We start from the raw sequence: 22614 nt of genomic DNA, 5'->3' as shown, positions 1-22614 counted from the left end.
CTACCAACACTTTAGTGATTTCGCTCTACTCTTGACTTGCTTACATGATAAGTAATATGCATTTGGTCTTCATCCTCTCTGGCACAGAGCTCCTAAAATCTTTGGAATGTCCTAAGTGGTGAAAACCGCAAAGGTATCTTTTGTTATATTAATGAGGTGACTTTTGAACCAGCACCTAAGGATGGGTGCTACTTGCCAGTAGAGCCAACAATGTCATTACAGAGTAGAAAATTCCATCTCTACTCCGACCCCAGGGGAGGGAAGAGGGGCTAGAGATTAAATTCAATTGCCAATGTCCAATGACTTAATTAATCATGCTTAGCTAATGGAGCCTCTATAAAACCCCCAAAAGGGTGGGGTTCACTGGTGAACTCATGGGGATTTGGGGAGAGTGGTGCACCTGGAGAGGGCATGGAGTGTGGCTCCAAGCAGGGCTTCCATGCCCTCCCCCACATACCGTCCTTGCCCTATATATACATCTCTTTCGTCTGGCTATTCCTGAGTTATATCCTTTCACATTCAACTGGTAACCTAGGAAGTTTCTTTGGGTTCTAGGAGCCACTCTAGGAAATTAATAGCAACTAAGGAGTAGCTTTTGTGGCACTCTCCAATCTCTAGCAGGTCAGGTAGAAGCCCAGGTGATAACCTGGACTTGCATTTGGCATCTAAAGTGAGCATGTAGGAGGGTGACAATCGTATAGGACTGAGCCCTTAACCTGTGGAATCTGGTTCTAATTCAGGGTAGATAGTGTCAGAATGGAGTGGAATTCTTGGACACCCTGTTGGTGTCTGAGAATTGCTTTTTGGTGTGGGGAAATGCGCCCACCCACACATTGGAAATTGAGTCTCAGAACACTTATAACATGGTTTCTGGTGAGAAGCCCACTGTAATTCTTTTCTTAAATATTTATTTGGGGTAGAGTGAAAGTGGGGGAGGGGCAGAGAGATGGGGACAGAAGATCTGAAGCAGGCTCTGCGCTGACAACAGTGAGCCCGATGCGGGGCTCAAACCCACAAACCATGAGATCATGACCCGAGCTGAAGTCAGACACTCAACCGACTGAGCTGCCCAGGTACCCCCACTGTAATTCTTATCCTTACTCTTTAATAAGTAAAGTTTCCCACCGCTGCCTTCCCCCCACCTCTGGCTTCCTTCAAGTTTTTCACCTTGTCCTTTGTTGTTGCTTTTTATCCCCAGTTTGAACATGATATTCCCAGGTTTGTTTTTTTGTCACTGCTTGTTTGGGTATTTATCTTGCTTGGTGTCTCTGAGCTTACTGGGTCTGTAGTTTTGCGTCTGTCATTTTAATGACAAATTCTTTGGAAAGTTTTTGCCCATTATTCAAATATTTCTCCTGCTCTATTTTCTCTTTCTCCTCCTACTGGTATTTTCATATTGTTCCCTTGCTCCTTTTCCTCACTACAGCAGTTCCAATCTATTTCCTCAAAGTCTTGTCCCATGTTGAAGATGGTTGTTTTTATTTCTCCTTAGGTGGGACAGGAAGGCTGGAGAAGGCTGAAGTTCCCTTCCCTAACCTGGAATAATACTGCAGTATTGCCCTCTGACAAAGTCTTGACCCCTGGAGAGTCGGCCTTTGTGATAGAGAGGGTTCTGGGAGGCGCTCCTGATGGTGAGTCTTCCTCTTCTTCAGCCTGGGTCTCCAGGGCCTATTTCTCAGATCCTCAACGTGAGAATCTGGTGGGGTTCCTGCAGAAAAAGCCCACAAAAGTGTGGGGTCCCTTCTGTGATTGCAGCCCCAGGAATTTCTTAATTTCATGTTAGTCCATATTGAGCCTCCAGCAACTTATTAAAATTACCATTTAAGTATTCCCCCCAGACCATGACTCCAGCAGCTTCTCTCCCAGGTGAGCAGATCTCAGCTAGGATTCTCTCTCTGCGTCTATCTCTCCAGGTTTGGGGGTGAGAATTCCCCCTGTTATCTCAGTTCCCTGATGGGTCTAAGGAAAGTCATTGATTTTCAGTTTATCCATATTTTTCTTGATGTAAGGACGGTAGCAACAACTTTCAAGCACTCGACATATAGGAGCTGAAGCCCGAAGTCTCTTGCCCATCTTTTCTGTATATTTTCTGATGAAAGATTCCTTCCAGTTGTTTGCCCATTTTTTAAAAATTGAGTTATTTGTCCAATCATTAAATTATAAGAATTTTTATATGTCCTAAACAAAAGTCCTTTATAGAATATGTTTTGCAAATATGTTCTCCCAATCTGTGGTTTACCTTTTTATTTTCTTAACTGTGTCTTTTGAAAACCAAAATTTTAATTTTTGGTGCAATTCATTGTATTCACTTTTTTCCTTTATGGTTCATGCTTTTTGTGTCCTAAGAAATCTTTGCCTAACCTGAGGTCATAAAGATTTTTCTCCTGTTTCAGTCTAGAAATCTTATGGCTTTTACCTTCAGGTCTATGATCCCTTTCATGTTAGCTTTTACATATAGTGTGAGATAAGGATCGAGAGGTTCATTTTTTTGCTTATGGAAATCCAATGGTTCTGGCAACACTTTAATTTTTTTTTCAACGTTTTTATTTATTTTTGGGACAGAGAGAGACATAGCATGAACGGGGGAGGGGCAGAGAGAGAGGGAGACACAGAATCGGAAACAGGCTCCAGGCTCTGAGCTATCAGCCCAGAGCCCGACGCGCGGCTCGAACTCCCGGACCGCGAGATGGTGACCTGGCTGAAGTCGGACGCTTAACCGACTGCTCCACCCAGGCGCCCCAACACTTTAATTTTTAATTATAGTACAACACACATAATGTAAAAGTTATCATCTTAACCATTTCTTTTTAAAGTTTATTTATTTTGAGAGAGAGACAGAGAGAGCACGTACACATGCACACGAGCAGGGGTACAGCAAAGAGAGAGGCAGAGAGAGAATCCCAGAGAGGCTCCGGGCTGTCAGCACAGAGCCTGACGCGGGGCTAAATCTCACCAACTGCAAGATCATGACCTGAGCCGCAATCCAGAGTCAGATGCCTAACAACCAACTGAGCCACCCAGGCATCCCTCATCTCAGCCATTTTTAAGTGCAAAGTACATTCACGTTGTTGTGCAACCAATCTCTGGAATTTTTCAACATCACAAACTGAAACTCTGTACCCAATTAAACAGTAGTTCCTTATTCCTCCCTGCCCCCAGCCCCTGACAGCCACCATTCTACTTTCTGTCTCTATGAATTTGACTGCTCTAGGTATGTCGTATAATCAGAATCACACAGTAATCTTTTGTGCATGGCCAGTTTATTTCAGTTAGCATAATGTCCTTAAGGTTCATCTGTGTTATGGCACGTGTCAAAATTTCCTTCCTTTTCAATGCTGAATAGTATTCTTTTATATGTAGACCACATTTTGTTTATCCATTCATCTCGTGGCGGACATTTGGATTGCTTCCAGCTTTTGGCTATTGTGAAGAATGCTGTTATGAATGGCATATTCTTTAAGATGATTTTTTACAGCAATCTCTGCACCCAATGTGGGGCTCGAACTCATGACCCCGAGATCAAGAGCCACATGCTCTACTAGCCATGCCAGCCAGTCAGATCAGGGAGTCTGAGTTCTCCAACACTATTCTTGTTTTTCCAAATTATTTTGGCTACTTTAAGTCTTTCTGAATTTCCATATAATTTTTAGAATCAGGGAGTCAATTTCTACCAGAAAACTTGCTGGGAGTTTGACTGGAATTGTGCTGAATATGTAGATTAATTTTGAGAAAACAGATATTTTAACAGCTTTGAGTCTTCCCATCCATGAACATGGCACATTTCTCCCTTTTTGCAGGTTTTCTTTAATTTTTCTCGGAAGTCTTTTATAGTTTTCAGTGCACATAACTTCCACATGTTTTGTTATATTTGTCTTGAAGTATTCCATGTTTTTTGATGCTGTGTTAAGTTGGTATTGTTTTCTCAATTTCAATTTTTAATTGTTTGCTGTCACGTAAAATTTTAATGCCAACCCAAAACAGACGACTGTCTTTCCCTTCCCTCAACTAGGGTAGGTGATATGACCGTGGAAACAGAATTTCCCTACTTTGGCAATTCTACTGAATTGTCTTGTATGCAGAGAAGAGTTTAGCACACTGCTACTCAGGGACCCAGCATCTTTTCCTTTGGCGCTAGTGTGGAGAGAAGCAAAGCCATCTCTAAATTGGCATCTTGATTTTGATTCCAAGACTCTGGCCCAAAGTTTCCTAACTACGTGGATTTATTTCAAGATATTTGAGTTCATTTTCTTGAATCAAAAGTTTCTGGAGATGTTAAAACGAAACGAAAGTTTGGAAATGCTGTATATTATTCTCTTTCTCCATAGATTTTCCCCAGGACCTCTAAGTGTATTGTCTTATAATCACCAATTGATGCAGTGGCACTGTCTGGTCAGGAACAGTTTTTAAATTTTTTTTCCAACATTTATTTGTTTTGGGGAGACAGAGAGAGACAGAGCATGAGTGGGGTGGGGGTGGGGGACGAGAGAGAGGGAGACACAGAATCTGAAGCAGGCTCCAGGCTCCGAGCTGTCAGCCCAGGGCCCGACGCGGGGCTTGAACTCACGGACTGTGAGATCATGACCTGAGCCGAAGTCGGACGCTCAACCGACTGAGCCACCCAGGCACCCCAGTCAGGAGCATTTTGAGGTGCAAAAGTTCTAAGCGATCCTTTAACCTGTGGCTCCTCCCACAAAAGAGCCTCTTTGAGATTCACAGTTAAAAGTGAAGAAGAGTCTCTTTCGCCTTGGTAGGTGAGAGAGCGGAGGAGGGAAAAGGAAAGGAAAAAATACAATGAATCAGATTCCCTGGTCAAGCACAGAAGTTTTGCATCACGAAAGGGCTGAAGGCGAATAGCAAAAAGCCATGGGAAAGATGTAGAAGCCATTACAAAATATGTCATGTTCCGTTTTTCTTCAAGTCAGTCTCACACCAGGCAGAAAGTCAGTTTTTCTGCAGGAGAGAAACATGTCAGTAAATCCCCAGCAATCCGTGAACTGGTTGTTATGAGGTGAGGGAAAGAAAACGATCTCTGAGTCACTTGGCTCATCACTCTAACACCTTCGAGAAGTTTTGTTGATGGCCCAGTGGATCAATAAACATGCTTCTTTGCCTGGGCCTTCATTGTTTCAGCAAGTTACTGCAAACTGAAACCACCCTGTGCCTCAAAAGAAAGCTAATAAATTCTCAAGGTCCTTACTCCCTGCAGCTTCTCAGTGCCTTTACTTTTCTTCAACACCAGCTGTTCTCCAGATCGGGACTCCATCCTTCGCATTATTTGTCCCCAGTCCTTCCAGGAGTACCTCCCACTGTCAAACCAGATTGTTTTTCTTTGTACTCTTCTCCTACCCACTCAAAGCCAAATTGAACAAGAAAAAAATAGTGCAATTTTGATGCCAAATGAATTTGGCCGTCAACAAAATGTTTCCCGAACACTTAATATGTGCCAGACACTCTTCTCCTCACTGGGGATATCGGCAGTGAAGCAAAGCCCCGCCCTCTCACTCACCTGGGAGAGATAGACAGTAAACTTGTAATGGAATATGTCCCTTATGAAGTGAAACAAAGCGAAGGGGGAAGAGAGAATGAGGAGTTGAGGTGGTAAGATAGATTATGTAAGTCAGGGAAATATTCAGTTTAACAGCACCTCTTGTACTGATTTGTAATTCCATGAGGGCTGGTACTGCTGTAATTGCCTTCATTTTTTCTCCTGGGTGAGGGCTTGATACAAAGTAGATGTTCAGTAAGTCCAATGGAAACAGTAATATGCAAAATATGTAAATTTTACCCTTGAACTTGGACACATCTTGACATCATGTGGGTGGAGTATGTTTTTAGTCCATCATTTGGAAATGCAAAGTCTATACTTGTATTCCTTCTTCAGAACTGTTGCCAGCTCATTCCAAGCGATCAGGAAAAGCAGAAAGACAGGGAGTCACAGGCAGTCACTCTCCTCCAGGAATGAAGACGCTATCCTCTCATCTGTTCCCTGGCTTCATCTCAGAACTAAGACCCCCAAAACAGCCTTGGGTGAATTCGTCAAAGATTTTCCAAGCCCCGTTGACTAAAATCCCCCAAACAGCCTTGGGTGAACACAACAGGCAGAGTTTCTAAGCCGGTTATCAGGCATACGCAGGGCAAAAGATAAGAGGCAGTTACAAAACACTTTAGGGATTCATTAATTCATTAAATCATTTTCAAAGCAACTACTATATACCAAGGACTGTGCTAGAATTGGAGCAAATCATTTCATCTGAGTCCAGAATCTAGCCTTCAGCCACTTAGATTCAGAAAATCATATTGTTCAGACGTTCAGAGATGATTAGACTTTTGATGACAAACTACCTGTAATTAACTATAATTAAAATAACCAGAAAATGCTAATTAATCCATTAATTTCTACGGTGATTTAAAATACCTCTAGCTGGTCCTGCTGCTAACATTTGTGGGGTCAGGGCAGGAATCTAAATGGAGGCCCGTGTACCATATGTCTAAATATTTAAAAGCTTGAAATCATGCTAGCAGACTGTGTGTACCTGTGTATATGGTGGGGGGGGGGGGCGGAGCCAAAGGCCCTCCTCTGTGCTACAGCACTGGGTGGGGCCAGCCCAGATATCCGGTTTCTGTTCACATTTTCCTGCTAAAAGCTCTACCACCCCTTATACCCAGGGACATGCAATTCTGTGGGGAGGTTACCCCCCAGGAAGATGGCCCTGAGGGAGAAGCCACGAAAGTCCTGGAAGCAGGGGGGGACATCTGGACAGAGACCTCTAGAGTATTCTAGAGGGGGGTGGTAAGGGTCTCCAGGCACGTACCCTGTCCCATGGCCACATGGACTCCTTGGAAGAGAGCTAAAACAGGGCCCTCTCAAACGAAGCACGTAAAGCCATGTTCCTGGGCTCACCCTGCCCACCGGTGAGGTACCAGGAAGGCAAAGAGAATGCTGCTAGGGAATTAATTCATGGAAAGAAGAGTATTGCATCAGCTCTGGACCTGAGGCCTGGTTGACCAGCCACACCACCTGGCATAGAACACCTCATCTCTTGAACCACGAGGATACTGATTCCCCAAATTCAAGAGCATTTCTCTTATAATAGGACTAACACAGTTTGCTTCCCCCACAACGCCCAATTCTCTGAGGGTCAGGGGCTGCAGAGAGAGAGAGAAAGTATCAGTGCTGCAGACCGGGAGACTTAGGGGCTAAATCCAGCCCTCACTCTGTTCACCAAGTGGGACTGCTTGGCCCAGAGGAGCACCTTTTTAAAATTTATTTATTTATTTTGAGAGAACGGTGGGGAGGAGCAGAGAGAGAGAGAGAGAGGGAGAGAGAGAATCCCAAGCAGACTCTGGGTGACAGCACAGAGCCTGATGCAGGGCTCAAACTCATGAACCATGAGATCATGACCTGAGCCAAAATCAAGAGTTGGAAGCTTAACTGACTGAGCCACACAGGTGCCCCAAGTTAATTCACACAGAGTGCCTTATACAGGAACTCAGATCTGCTGCCCACCCATTTCCACCTCTGTGGGCCTGGGCAACTAGGTTCTACCCACTGACACAACTATCAGGGCTCTGGGGCACCCCTTGTATAGACCACAGGCGATTGTTCATAGGGATCATCTGAGACCATTTTAGTTTATGAGACTCTCAAAAGCAGAGAAGACCCCAGAAAGCTACCAATAAGTGTTCAGATGATAGACATCTTCATAATCCAAGGGTAAGTGGCTTAATTCAATCACCTGGGCTAGCTCTATGTTAAGAATACAGTACGTTGTTGTATTGGTGGCCCTGTCTCCATTCCATTTGCTTTAGAGTCAGAATTAATCAAAACCTATCCTCTCAATGTTCTAATGCTCAGGGCCAATAATCGCCTACTCTAAGCAGGAATTAACTGAGGGAATAGATTGGCAGCCCGTCTTCTTTTGGATGTGTGACAAGAAGCTTGGAAATATAATCAAATGCGCTGTTATTCTAAGAGATGACAACAAGAGGCAATTTCAAAACAAGCCTCTCTTGTGAACCGTTGGGCCTTGATGACACAAGAGTGATTTTTCCATTACTGAGAAGAGTAAACCAGTGCAAATACAGGTAGATGATGTTTTTCTGACAGCTGAGCCAGGTTTTACTTCACTTTCAGAGAAATCTTCTGTTAGAGTCCATCTGTACATGCTGTGTTGGTCCGGCCACATTTCAGTGGGTCCAGTGAATCACTCTGGGAGAAATAATGTGCCCAGGACTTGGGCGTTTCTTTTTCTCTTTTAGCTGACTACCTGGAACCCACCGCTGGAGTGTGGCTTACCTCTGATGGCCAATCTTAGCCTCTTTGGGGGGATGAGCCATGGGGATAAGAACAGGGATGAGGGAAAGACACGGGAATGAAGAAGGATAAGGTATCCGAGAAAATGCTTGGGTCTGAACAGAATCATTGCAAATTGGGGGCTCTAGGGACCTGGGGGAGAGGTCTGACACAAATATAATATCTCTTTCCTTCCTCACTTCCTCAGTGACTCAGTTCCTCAGTCACTTCTAGGTCAAGTTCCACGGGATTTTCTCCCTATTGCCCTCTCAACTCCCCTCATGCTGGAGATTCTCTCCTACAGTCCTCACATTGTTTACAAAATAAGTATATCAGCCCTAGTTTAGTAAGCACAGCCACTATGAGATGTGGAGGAAGGGATTTAACATAGGAAATAGACCTGGCCCACTGTGGGAGGGGTGGGGGGAATGGGGGTCGGTGGGGCAATTGGATGATGGGACAAGTTAACCCATCTACAGTTACCAGCCCAGCATATACGGCTGCCAAAGTGCAGGAGGATCCCCCCGCCCCCAGGAAGCTCTGGGAAGCCGCTCCGACCTCCGTTGGGCTGGAGAAACGTCTGAGGGCGGACTCTGAGCAGCTGTTGCTTAACGGGGTCAGCGGTTAGTAAGATGATGGATCGAGACACAGAGCAAAGGGGAGTGAGGGTAATCTGGGACCTTCTGTCACCACTCCCAACCATGACAACCTTTGGAAATAATGACCACCTCACCCTCACCTTCCATATCTTGTATAAAATCCTCTTTTGGTCAACTCGAACCCAGAGCCGGAAGGGAAGGGGATCCCCGGGAATGGGATTCCAGCTGGCTAAGTCCGCACACTACACCCCACCATGCTAGGCAATGTAGCAGCGATTCACTGATAGAGCTTCTCCAGCAACCAGCCCAGCACCCGGACACAGAAAGGCTGGGATGGATGGATGGGTGCAAAGGTTGAAAGGCTCCTTTGACCGATCAGAGCGCGTTATCTCATCCTGGAGAGTGTAATAGGTGAGCGAGTGACCAAGAGCTTTCCCGCTAGCGTGGAGCTTGGAAAATCTTTATGTGGCTAAGGTGAATTTAGATGGACAGCCATCTTCATTCTGAGCCGAGGTATGATACTCGTGTTAACAGCAGCACTTAAAAAGAATCTTGTCCAAAATGCCCCAGTGCATGCATATTTAAAGAGTTCTTTTAACACACAATGGTATTTGAGGGGGAATTACCTTAACACAACTTGTGAAGATTCTACATTATTAAAATGCACAAGTTCACTTATCGGTGGTGATTAGAATGGCTCCTTGGCAGAGAAAATGTTTATTAGAATCAAAGTATGTAGGAGAGATTTCCTTTCTCTATCTTTATTCTCCCATTGAAAGAAAGTGTTGAAGTGTGTATTAACAGTTCAAGGTCTCGGCTACTTTTTATCTTGAAAAAAAGAGACAAAATGTTTGTCATTCCAGGAGCATAATCAGTTCAGCCGGCACACAATGACATAGTTAATTCACCAACGGAATTTGTTGCCATAGCTCCAGTGAGGGATAGGGGAGATAAAACAATGGCCTTTTTCACCAGTGCAGCTTTCACCACAACCTGCCTGTCCCTGCACGGCAGGCCATGATAGCGCCAGTCCAGAGCACAGCACTTGTCGATGAACAGCGGCCCAGAGGGGACAAGAGGAGGCCGGTGGCAAACAAAGCAGGAACACCCAGCACCTTGGATCTCTGCTCATTCGATCACTGGGACACGACTAGCTCCTCGGAGTTGTGGTTCAGGTTCACCGTTGGTCAAGTGCTCCAGTAAATCCAGAGAAGGAAGATTTCATCCTGGGACTCAAAAGAACTCCAAAGAGAAGAGAGGACTCTAGGAGACGGGGAAAGCAGACCAGGAGCAGAAATGGTGGGCCACCAGCAATGCACCTTGGAACAGGATACCAGGGACCATGGCGCTTCCAGATCCTGGCGCAAGGTAATAGACATGCTTTCTTAGTGATCTTTGCCTGTTTGAATATCGAAGTAGGTCCCCAAAGAAAAGCCCTATGTATCTGTGAGTGTAACGGACCTGTGCTAATTAATATAGTCCCTCTCAACATGGAAATCTTATCCTTTCCATCTAAAGGTGATAAAAAAGAAAAGTTGGGGCTCCTGTTTGTTTATCCCCTTACTGACTATGCAGGATCCCTGGATAGAGTTAGATGACAGGAACAGCTTCTCTTTCTGAAAAGCAGTCAAATCAGGATGAGGAAATGTAGGTGGTTAGAGGCAAAGAATGACGCTGTGTGAGCCTGAGGGCGTTGGAGAACCGTGGTAACAAAGTGCTCATTACCCTATAGAATGAGAAAGTTTCCTCTTAGGAAAGTCACAACATCCTGACATCCGTTTCTGAATTTCTCGTTGTGCAATTATCACAGAAGTGAGACCACCTCGTATGGTCTTGCCTTGTGGGGCATTGAGTGCCTAAGGGAATGTGCATTTTAGTGGAGTCCTATTAAATCAAATGAATTCTAGATGGAAAAAGCTTAGGTGGTCAGACGAAATAGTAAGAAGGCTTTCAGGTGATGTGAAGGAGAGATTAGGACCGGGGGAAGCTTCCTGGCAATGACATAATGTTCCTGCTTTACAGTAAAGGTGGTTTCACGCCACACCCTGACAGCAGTTTCTTGGGTCTCAAGACACCAGCTCTGCTCTTGCTTGTATCGGCACTCCTTCGAAAGCTCCCCATCCCCCTCAGAGCGAGCAGGGCTGGCTGGTTCAAGCACCCCATGCCTCAGAAAGTAGTCTAGGCCCACAGCCACTGGGCACCTGGGCAACACGGCTAAGAGAGCAATTCCTCTATTCGATCCCTTCCCCATTGGCCCCAGTATTGTCTCAGATTTGGAAAAAGTGTACATGTTGGGGACTCATGAGTTTTACCAGCTCATTTTATTGTGTAAATGGGGGGATAAGGATGCATTTCAGTCCTTCGTTTATTCATTCTTCCACATCTCATTCCAAAAATAGATTTGACATGGTATTAAAACAACTAAAGAGATTCAGTTCTTGACTGGTACAGATATGGAAAGTTGAGATGATCTTTCTCTGTCCAGTCATGGAGAATTAAATCTGTGCAAATAATCACTCTGTATTCCCATACCTTTTGTGAATTGAAACATAACCAAGGTCTTCTAATCTCATGGGTCTCCCAATAGCATCACTTAATATACTAACGGCTGCAGTTTTGGAGCGCCTGGCTGGCTCATTTGGTGGAGCCTGCAACTCTTGGTTTCAGGGGTGTGAGTTCAAGCCCCAAATTGGGTGTAGAGATTACCTAAAAATAAAATCTTTAGGGGCACCTGCGTGGCTCAGTCAATTAAGGGTCTGACTCTTGATATCAGCTCTGGTCATGATCTCACAGTCATGACATCAAGCTCTATATTGGGTTCTGTGCTGAGCATGGAGCCTGCTTAAGATTCTCTCTCTCCTTCACTCTTGGCGCCTCCCTGCCCGATAAATAAGTGAACTTAAAAAAATAAAATCTTAAAAAAAGAGCAGCTACAATTTTTGGTCCTTAGTAGGTGGCACGCCCTGTGGTAAGTACGTTGGGTGTCTTATTTCATGTGATTACGTCCAGCAAAAGTGCCTGAGCTCCTGACTACTTCCCTATTCTGCTAATCTATGCTTTACTTTCTTTACTTACATGGGCTGGGTTTATTTAGCCTCCTCGGGCAAGCATGAATTACACTATTAATTATAACAATGACGAAGAAGTGATTGTGTTGACATTTTAATCAGCCTTTTGGGTTCTCGGTGTACTTTTCATACAAAAGCTGACCTCAACTTCTATAAATTTAACTTCCTGACTCCCACCTCTCTTGCTCACCACACACTGATACCCCCAAGCTAATAGTACTGCTTACCAACTGATAGTTGTAAACATTGTCATTAAATATTTTATCGGAACAATGAGGATAATTCTGAATTTAATAATATTTATGAGTTCTCTAGGAATGCGAACACCCTTTAAATGAGAGAGCCGGTTATTCATTTTGCACATATTTAACTTTGGTACTTGATCGGCACTTATTTGGAAATAGGAGAATGCCTGGATACATCTCCATTCCTCTTACTCCAAATCCCGTCAGGTAGTTATTTACATTCTCGTTTTCAAGTGAGAAACTTCGAGCTCACAGAAGTTAAGTAAATTGCCAAAGGTAGTAAATGTACAGCTAAGATTCAGGATCTTGGAATACATTTTCATTTTTTCTAAATGTTTATTTTTGAAAGAGAGAGAGAGAGAGAGCTCGTGAGCTAGGGAGGGGCAGAGAGAGAGGGAGAGAGAGAATCTTAAGCGGGCGCCACACTATCAGCGTGGAGCCCGACTTGGAGCTCGAACTCACGAACCATGAGATTATGACCAGAGTTGAAATCGAGACTCATTCAGGTGCCCCCATTTTCACTTTTTCTTTAAGCCTGCAGTGTCATTTAAGATAGCCACAAGCCACATATGGCTGTTTAAATTTAGATTTTAGTTTAGGGGCACCTGTGTGGCTCAATCGGTTAAGCATCCAACTTTGGCTCAGGATATGGTCTTATGGTCTGTGAGTTCAAGCCCCCCATCGGGCTCTGTGCTGACGGCTCAGAGCCTGGATCCTGCTTTGGAGTCTGTGTCTGCCTCTCTCTCTCTCTCTTTCTCTCCCTCTCAAAAATAAATAAACATTAAAACATTTTTTAATTTAAATTTTAGTTTAAATTAAATAAAATTTAAAATTTAGTTCCTCAGTGGCACTAGCCACATTTCAAGTGCTCAGTAGCCACGTGTGGCTAGTGACTACCTCATGTGGATGGCTAGACAGCACAGATATAGAATATTACATCACTGCAGAAAGTTCTATTGGATAATACTGCTTTAAGTTGTAGTATCTCTTTTCGATATGTTGACACATGTCCTCAAAATATATTGCAGTACTGTTATAAGTAATATGGATTTAATATTTTACAGTAAAATTTCATTCATTGGAAGTCATTTGCATAGCACCAAGTTAACTTTGATCTGCAAATTAATAATATAGATAAGAGTCAAGGAGACGTTAAACACACTTCAGAGGCCAAAGATTTTTAAGCACCATCAAATAACTCCAGAAGCACTCACTTAGATGCAAGCAATTGATATGATAATTACACATCATTTTTATTTATTCATTAAAACAGGATCCCCTAAGGTGCCCTGGTAGGAAATAATATGGTTAGCCTAGTGCTTTATAGCAAATCTTCTGCTATTTCTAAATTCTATGGAAAATCATTTTATACTACTGGTTTACCTTCCTCTCTTCCTTTGGGTCATTAAGTAAATTGGTAGCATAAAATACTATCACAGTGAAATTTTTATTAGCTCAAGATCTAATTCTAAAACCTTCCCTTCTTCCACTCTATCCCAGGATACCCCGGAAGGAGTGTCCCTGGGGGCCCCTCATAGACCCTGGAACATAGGAGGGGTTTGATAAATATCTGTTGATTGACAGAGACAGTTCTTTTAAGATGCCACTTGTAGGAGTGGACTCCGATTTTCTACACAGAATTCATGGATCAAAATGAAAACTGTCTTCCATTTCTTCTTTTCCCTTTACCAATCTTTGCTGCAAAGTCTTCATTGTGAGATAAGGGGTTCCTATTTCTGAGAAAAAGATGCCTTGCAGGCATTCAGGTCGGAGGGTGGGAGTGAGCAGTGTGATCCTATGTGAAAATTTGGAACCAAATCTGTGAGCTTCTTCAGAAAAGAGAGCTGCCTTCCCAAGGCACCAGCCATCATTTGGGCCCATCAGTTCTTCTTTTTTTTATTAATGTTTATTTAATTACTTTTTGAGAGAGAGAGTGGATGCGAGTGAGCCCACAGAGTGGGGGAAGGGGAGAGAGAGAGGGAGAGAGAGAGAGAATCCCAAGCAGGCTCCACACTGATAAGGCAGAGCCCTGACTTGGGGCTTGAACTCACAAACCTATGAGATCATGACCTAAGCCAAAACCAAGAGTCAGACACTCAACCGACTAAATCACCCAGGCACCCCAGGCACCATCAGTTCTTAAGCAGTATGTTGAGGGGTGCCTGGATGGCCCAGTTGGTTAAGTGTTCAACTTCAGCTCAGGTCATGATCTCACGGTTCGTGGGTTCAAGCCTTGTGTCGGGCTGTGAGCTGAAAGCTTGAGCCTGCTTCAGAGTCTGTGTCTCCCTCTCTCCCTCTGTCCTTCCCCTGCTTGTGCTGTCTCTCTCTCAAAAATAAATAAACAAAGATTAAACAAGACCAGTATGTTGAACACATTTGCCAGGTACTGTGCTGGCTCTAGGTAACAGGATAAAAGAAGAGAATTTTGAGTTATTTAGAGAAGAATGACCCTTGAATTTCTAAATCTTTAGTGGTTTCTTGCAAGCTTGCTTGAAGTGGTCATTCCAAACATGGAAAAAACTCAATTCCTCAGTTTAGCAGTTAGCTTCAAAGAATATGATTTGTCACTTCCTTGTCTTCTGTATGAAAAATTTCTAGTGTAAGCCATAAGCAAACAAAGAGAAAATCATTGAAACAATATAAATGCATTTGGAATAGTCTTTATTTGGAGGGAATTAAACAATTTGGAACAGTCCAAATTCATGAAGTTTAGATATCTGAGTATCTTTTAAAGCCACTTAGGGCAAGTAGATATTACATTTTTACTTTTTGTTCCGTAACACAATTAGGGCTTTTTTCCTCTCATCCATCTGCAATTCCTTCGCCTGAATCCTAGTATTACAGGAGCAGCATGTATTTGTACAACCTGCAGCTAACTCACTGCAGTCTTTGTCTCCTTTGGAGACTATATGGTAGACCTATCCAAGGGTCACACGCCATGCTGACCCAGTTAACAGATGTATAATCACTGCCATCGGCTGCTCTGCTGACAGCTCTCACTCTGAAAATTGACAGGTAGTGCACACGCTGTATGTCTGTTGCAATTGAATCTGGGTTTCTAGAAGACACTAATCTCTCTTGCTAAACTATGGCTCCCCATCCACCGTGGTCCACTAAGGCAAGCCTTGACTAGTATGCATTTTGGAAATCTTACCAGCTCACCCAGATGGCTCAATTAGCACACGAAAAGATGTGGAGTGAGAGGTGAAACCTGTGTCTGTTGAAACCTGGGGTTCTTCTGGTCTTCCCAGTACTGGAAACTATGGGAAGAAAAGGAATCTTATTGGTTTCTCTTATTTTTGTCCTTTATTCTCAGGGAGTTGGGACCAGCTCTCAAATACCATGGAGCAAAGGATATACAAGAACTGGCATAAAATTAATCTTGCCCTTGGGGAGCCTGGGTGGCTCAATCGGTTAAGCATCCGGTTTCTGCTCAGGTCATGATCTTGCAGTCCATGGGTTCGAGTCCCAAATCAGGCTCTGTGCTGACAGCTCAGAGCATGGAGCCTGTTTCAGATTCTGTGTCTCCCTCTCTTTCTGACTCTCCCCCGTCCATGCTCTGTCTCTCTCTGTCTCAAAAATAAATAAATGTTAAAAAAAAATTTTTTTTAAATGATTCTTGCCCCATTCTTGCAGTGAGGACTTATAATGTGAAAAACATATTCTTTATTTCAATCTTGCCCCAGGCATTAGAGCATTTTATTTTTTTATTTTAGTATTTTTATTTTTTGAAGTAATCGCTGTGCCCAACACGGGGCCTGAACTCGTAACCCTGAGATCAAGAGTCACATGTTCTACTGACTGAGCCAGCCAGGTGCACCTATTAGAGCGTTATAAAGTTCTCTTGGGCTTTTCTGGGGCGCCTGGGTGGCTCAGTCGGTTAAGCGGCCGACTTCAACTCAGGTCACGATCTCGCGGCCCGTGAGTTCGAGCCCCCCGTCGGGCTCTGTGCTGACAGCTCAGAGCCTGGAGCCTGTTTCAGATTCTGTGTCTTCCTCTCTCTGACCCTCCCCTGTTCATGCTCTGTCTCTCTCTGTCTCAAAAATAAATAAACGTTAAAAAAAAAAAAATAAAGTTCTCTTGGGCTTTTCATGAACTAGAAATTTTTTCTTTCTCTCCCTCTATCTCACATGCACACACACACACACACACACACACACGCACACGTGCACACACAGATACACACATGGAAAGAAAAAAGAAAGGAAAAAAATGGAAAGTGTGGCCCAGGACAAAAAGAAAAATAATATCTGTTTCAAATGTGTCTTCTTCAGTTCCATTAAGTCATAGAAAAAAGTAAGAGGAATTTAAATGATAATTCTTTTAAAAGCAAAGATGGTAAGATTAGATTTTTAACAGTACTATCATATTTACTAAAAAAGAAACAAAAAATCTTTCAGAGTTTGCCCTACCTATATATTCCTGCTCTATACATTCTTTGAGAGTGTAGACTATCACATCTTGGATGCATGGCTCCTGATGTACTGTAGATGCTCAGTAAGTGTTTGTTGAATGAATGAAAGGAATTTAAATCCCTGTTTATTCTCTATCCTCCTTGCCCAGGGAGAATCCTGTGTTTGTTCATCTAAGGTCAACTCTAGGTTGTCCCGGAGAATGAATGAATTTCAACCCAGTCTATAAGGCATGCATCATTGTTGGGTAGACCCACTTCAACTTGACTCCAGCGTCTAAATTCAATGACTTGATCATTAACACCAGCCACAAAGATGGAGTAATCACTATTTTCAGGACTTTCCACCCCAAACCCTGCCAGACTCCTAGGTTTGCTGGAGGTTTGTGATATCTCATGGCGAGGTGGGATCTGCTCAGAGACACCAGAGGTGGCTGACTCCCTCTCTACAGTTTTTCCTTGGCTTCCCCTGCAATGTGCACAGCAGGCTCAGCCTCCAGGAGACATGGGTCAGGCTTGTACACAAATCTGTCCCATAAATTCCTTGCCATGTGGCTACTACACCTTCCCTGAAGAGGGCAATTGAAGGAAGCTTGTATCACACAAGGAATTCAGCACACCAATGGAGAATTAATAAAAGAGTTTTGTAGGGTTTTCTCCATTCTATAAGGTAGGAGAGTAGCACAGTAGAAGTCTTCTTACCATATACAATGGGGACCGATAGGTTGGTTAATTGAAAAATAAAATGTCTCTGATAAAGACTTGTTTGGGGTGCCTGGGTGGCTCAGTCGGTTGAGCGGCCGACTAAGGCTCAGGTCATGATCTTGCGGTCCGTGAGTTCGAGCCCCGAGTCAGGCTCTGTGCTGACAGCTCAGAGCCTGGAGCCTGTTTCGGATTCTGTGTCTCCCTCTCTCTGACCCTCCCCTGTTCATGCTCTGTCTCTCCCTGTCTCAAAAAAAAAAAAAAAGTTAAAAAAAAAGACTTGTTTAAAAAAAATGATAAATATATGCATGAAATATTTTTTAATTTAAAATAATATATTATTACTTTGCCAATCCTTTAATTGGATCACCGATTAGAACTCTGTGTCATCTTTTCTTTATTGAGCATCACATAGGCAATATCTATGATTTCCATTTTGGGTTTATTCTAAATGAAGTGAAACTTAAGATATTTTTAAAAAATGGAATATAATTCAATACTCCTAATTCTATACTATACCTAATTCAGTAGTAGTTTTTAAAAGCCACATGACTGCTTCTTGTCTTTTGAAAACAATTTAGTCTTAAAAATACTCTTTTTGCATCATTTTTATCAGTTTCCATAACATTTAATTAAATTGTATCATTTCCGTCACAGTAGTCATAAACAGGATGGGGGAAAGCTCAGTTAACTCTTGTAAAATGTAAAACTCAACTTTTCAGAGCTAATCTACCCAGGCATTCTCAAGAGGAGCTTGCATTCAGAATACTCTTAGGGTCCGTAGGGAAAATGGAGGGCACTGGTTAATTCTGCAGGTTGGTTAACCTGGAGGTTGATTTAAGGGAATCACTACTGTTCCTCTCAGGCCATAAAATGTTAAAAATAATAGTAATCACAGCAGGAAGGAAATCTTGTGTTTGTCTTCCATGCTTCAGGTGTACTGCATTATTTAATGAGCACCTCTTTTGTGACTGGCACTCAGGAGATTCAAAGAGACGTTCTTTTCAAGATATAAGCCATTAAATTGTTAAAAAACTCACTAAAAACCAATTCGTTGTTTTTTAGTATATTCACAGGGTTACGCAACCTCAACACATTTTACTTTTACAGGACTTTCATCACCACCTCCAAAAACTGCACTCAGTAGCAGTCAGTCCCTCCCCAGTCCCCCCAATAGCCCCAGTACTAGAAAACCACTCATCGATTTCTCTTACGTGGATTTGCCTTTTCTGGACATTTTACAGAGGTGGAATCATACAACATGTCGTCTTTTGTGTCTGGCTTCTTTCAGTGAGTTTATCTTTTCAAGGTCCATTCATGTTGTAGCATGGATCTGTACTTCATCCTTTTTTTATGGCCAAATAATATTCCATTGTATGGATAAACCGCTATTTGTTTCTCCATTCACCAGGCAGTGGACATTTGGGTTGCTTGCACTTCTTGGTTATTGTGAATAATGCTATGACATTTGTGTACAAGATTTTCGTGAACACATGTTGTCAATACTCTCGGGTAAATACCTAGGCGTGGAATTGGTAGGTCAAATGGTAACTCTATTTTTAACTTTTTGAGGAACTGCCAATTACATTCCACCAGCAGTGTATGAGGGTTCCGATTTCTCCACATCCTCACCAACTCTTGTTATTTTCCATTTTCAAAATTTTAGCCATCCTAGTGGGTGTGAGGTGGTGTCTCATTGTGGTTTTGGTTTGCATGTCCCGAATGGCTAAAGAGGTTGTGCATTGTTCACATATCTATTGGCCATTTGTGTATCTTCTTTGGAGAAACGTCTTTTCAAATCCTTTGCCCATTTTGAATTGTGTTATTTCTTGCAAAGATCCGTCTTTGCCTTAAAGCAAGGTTTCTCAGCTTTGGCATTATTGACAATTTGGGTTGGTTAATTCTTCGTTATGGGGGGTTTTCTTGTGCGTTGTAGCATGTTTACAGCGTCCTTAGTCTTTACCCACCAGATGTCAGTAGCACCCCCCAAGTTGTAACAATCAAAACTTTGTCCAGGGGCACCTGGCTGGCTCACTCGGCGGAGCATGCAACTCTTGATCTCAGGGTTGTAATTTCGAGCGCCACGTTAGGTGTAGAGATTACTTAAGAATAAAATCTTAGTGGCACCTGGATGGTTCAGTCATTTAAGCATCTGACTCTCGATTTCGGCTCAGGTCGTGATCTCGCAGTCGTGCGATGGAGCCCTGCATTGGCTCTGGACATGGAGCCTGCTTAGGCTTCTCTCCCTTTTCCTCTGCACCCCCCCAACAAATAAATAAATAAATAAATAAATAAATAAATAAATAAAATCTTAAAAACAACAACAACTGTGTCCAGACACTACAAAATCACCCTTGGGGAGCGGGATACAAATTATCCCTAAGTAAAGGACCGCTGCTCCAAAAGGTCCTCCTGTGCAGCTAAGAAACACTCACGTAGAAACATAACTGAGCTTTAGGGGAGTGCTGGAGGCAGAAGCCCGTGGGAGGGTTGAGGATGATGTAAGAAAGTGGATGGATCCTGGAGGTAAGAACTGATATTCCCAAGCCTGGTTGATGGGTTAATTAACAATAGGAGAGACAGATGTCAAGGTTACAAGTGAGAATTAGGTAACATCATGAGATAAATAATGATTCAATATAATCACACCAAAGGAGTCGTAAGTTTGTATACAAAAGTATCAAAAGTGTGGTACATCTAGATTATGGGGTTTATGAGGTGAATTTACTCTGAGCTGGTCTCTGGAAAGAGTGTCATCCCCTGATGCTCCTAGGCATGAAGCATAAGTACCTGTTAAGCGGCCTTTCCCTGTTAGCCCTTGGCTTCATTTCTCCTGTTAGTCTCGTCTGGGGCAGGGGCGGGAGGGATGTGTGCACATCTGTCTCAGACCCAGTGCTGGGTTTCAAGGAACAGTAGCCGCTGAGCTAGCTCTTTCAGTAGGGCAAATGCAAAAGTCTATCTAATAGAACCCACAGAAAGCTGAAAAGCAAGGAAAGGAACAGGAGCAGCTTGACAAGGCCTCGGAAAGGCTCATTTGCAGACATATTTACTCTAATCCCCTGATCTACTCAGTTGGCATCTCTTAGTTCTAATTTCTGAAAGAGGGAATCTGAAGATCTGAGGAACCACTGAACAGCCCAAGGCTTGGTTTCTTCATCAGGTGTCCCAACCCAATTCCCTGGGCTGGGGGCTGGGGGCTGTATTCATAGAAGGGGTGGAGTGAGTTGAGGGCCAGATAGAGTAAAAGGAACTACCTCATAGATGCTTAAGCATTTCTACCACCTGTACAGATTCCCCACCCCACTGTTTATCTTCTCAAACGTGTTTGCCCCATTGCCGCGTGACACACACGACACGTCTCATAGGAATGGCCTTGCTATTGTTTGCCAGTAGAATACGGTTACCACCATTTACCTATGGCCCTGTGGTCTTGAGGTCAAGTATCTTTTTTTTTTTTATTTAAAAAAAATTTTTTTTAACATTTATTCATTTTTGAAAGGCAGAGAGACAGAGCACAAACGGGGGAGGGGCAAAGAGAGAGGGAGACACAGAAACAGAAGCAGGCTCCAGGCTCTGAGCTATCAGCACAGAGCCTGATGCGGGGCTTGAACTCATGGACCGCAAGATCATGACCTGAGCCGAAGTCAGATGCCCAACTGACTGAGCCACCCAGGCGCCCCTGGATATTTTTAAATATTAAGAGACATGAAATTTCTTATACTTCCTCTTTAAAATATATAAACAGATGATAAGAATACCTTTTTACCAGTGTTCTGATCCTTTGTTACTCTGTCATTATTGGGCTGGTTGCTGCCTTAGTATGTTTTTCTTGACCTGGCTAATGCATTCTCTTCTTTTTTTTTTTTTTTTTTTTTTTTTTTTTTTTTTTTTTTTTTTTTTTTTTTTTTTTTTTTGTTTAAAGATTTTATTTTTAAGTAATCTCTACACGCAACAGGGGCTCTAATCTATAACCCTGAGATCAAGAGTCGCCTGCTCTACTGACTGAGCCAGCTAGGGACCCCATGCATTCTCTTTTCTTGTAGCTTAATTTTATGGCTCTTAGCGGGATAATAAGTTGGAGAACTTAGTGGTCAATCTTGCAAAGCTAAGAAGGTACAAAATGCCTTGGGTTAAGATCCAAGAGCTGTGACAAAGCTTGATTGGGACACAAGGAATCCCTGGGAAGTGAAGAGAGCTAAAAGCAAAAGGTGGTGGTGGGGGGGTTGTTATGGTGATCGACAGTGACAGCTGATGGTCTCATGCAGTCTGACACCTAACACAAAAGGAAAATTTAAATAGTAACTACTCTTGTTTTCAGATAATAAAGAAATTTACCCCCCCTCCCCAAATAAATAAATTTATGGCTCTTGGTCACTTTACCTGTTTAGATGCCTTTCCATCTCCTTCCACAGAAATCATTAGCATTTATATTTTTTTATTGCAGAAATCCCAAGCCAACATTTTTGGTAGTCCTTTGCTTGATGTTACTGTCTTTGAAGCCCTGCTCTTCATTTTAGAGCCTACAAGCACATTTATCTTGGGTACTTTGAACACCAAAATTCTATTCTGTACTGAAAATAGTGCCAAGAGTAGGGGCTAGGGATGGGAAGGGAGAGTGGCAGCAGTCAGGAATCCTAAGGAAAACCTTTGATGACATATTGTATACCTCCTGGACTTACTCCGAGCACTGTCTTGTTTGCATTCAAGATATCCAGGGAAGAACAGCTATTGATTCTAAGAGGAGAAGGAGGGAGGTAAGGAAAAGATGTAGAAACTCAGGGATAAGATTACACAGGGTGCTGCCTATACTTCCCCACATAGGTTGAGCCATAGTGAAGGAGGGCTTGTACTGCTGTGTTGATGCTGGTCCGGAAACACTGTGCTGTTACCTGCTTCAGTCCTTGGCCTCCTTGCATGTCTGGAGTCTCCCCTTTAAGCCTTTCTTTTTCTTTTTTTCTTTTTTTTTTTTTAAACCTTTTGATGTAAACCAAATCCTTCTCTAAATCTTAGATTAACTGCCATAATCCTGATCTTTAAGCCACAGCATAGCATCAATGAAAAGAGATTTAATTCTGCAGTCCATGGGTTTAATTCAGTAATCCATTGTTGTTTATTTTATTTCATTTATTTTTTTTAATGTGGAGTTCTCTTATTCACAATTGTCTTCTGGGGGCGCATGGTTGGCTCACTTGGTTAACCGTCTGACTCTTGATTTCGGCTCAGGTCATGATCTCATGGTTCGAGAGTTTGAGCCCCACATTGGGCTCTGTGCTGACAGCGATATTCTCTTTCTCTC

At 43.0% G+C, this 22614-nt stretch overlaps 1 protein-coding gene across 4 annotated transcripts in view; it reads left to right on the top strand.

Annotated features, from left to right (window-relative positions):
* Positions 1–1523: 1523 nt before the first annotated feature.
* Positions 1524–22614, top strand: part of PCYT1B (phosphate cytidylyltransferase 1B, choline) — a 135820-nt gene continuing 114729 nt past the window's right edge. For 2 of the 4 annotated variants that reach the window (XM_040469036.1, XM_040469030.1), the window contains exon 1: positions 9934–10260. In XM_040469036.1, the coding sequence (XP_040324970.1) occupies positions 10206–10260 (55 nt within the window). In that variant the 5' untranslated portion in view covers positions 9934–10205. Of the gene's footprint in view, positions 1632–9932; positions 10261–22614 lie in introns of those variants that run through there. The other 2 variants (XM_040469033.1, XM_040469026.1) reach the window with 2 other exon arrangements.

The sequence above is a fragment of the Herpailurus yagouaroundi genome, unplaced genomic scaffold, assembly GCF_014898765.1.
Source record: "Herpailurus yagouaroundi ecotype Mexico unplaced genomic scaffold, PumYag 67793, whole genome shotgun sequence".
Taxonomy (NCBI): domain Eukaryota; kingdom Metazoa; phylum Chordata; class Mammalia; order Carnivora; family Felidae; genus Herpailurus; species Herpailurus yagouaroundi.
The sequence above is the reverse complement of the archived record's forward strand: the minus strand, read 5'-3'. Positions and strand labels throughout refer to the sequence as shown.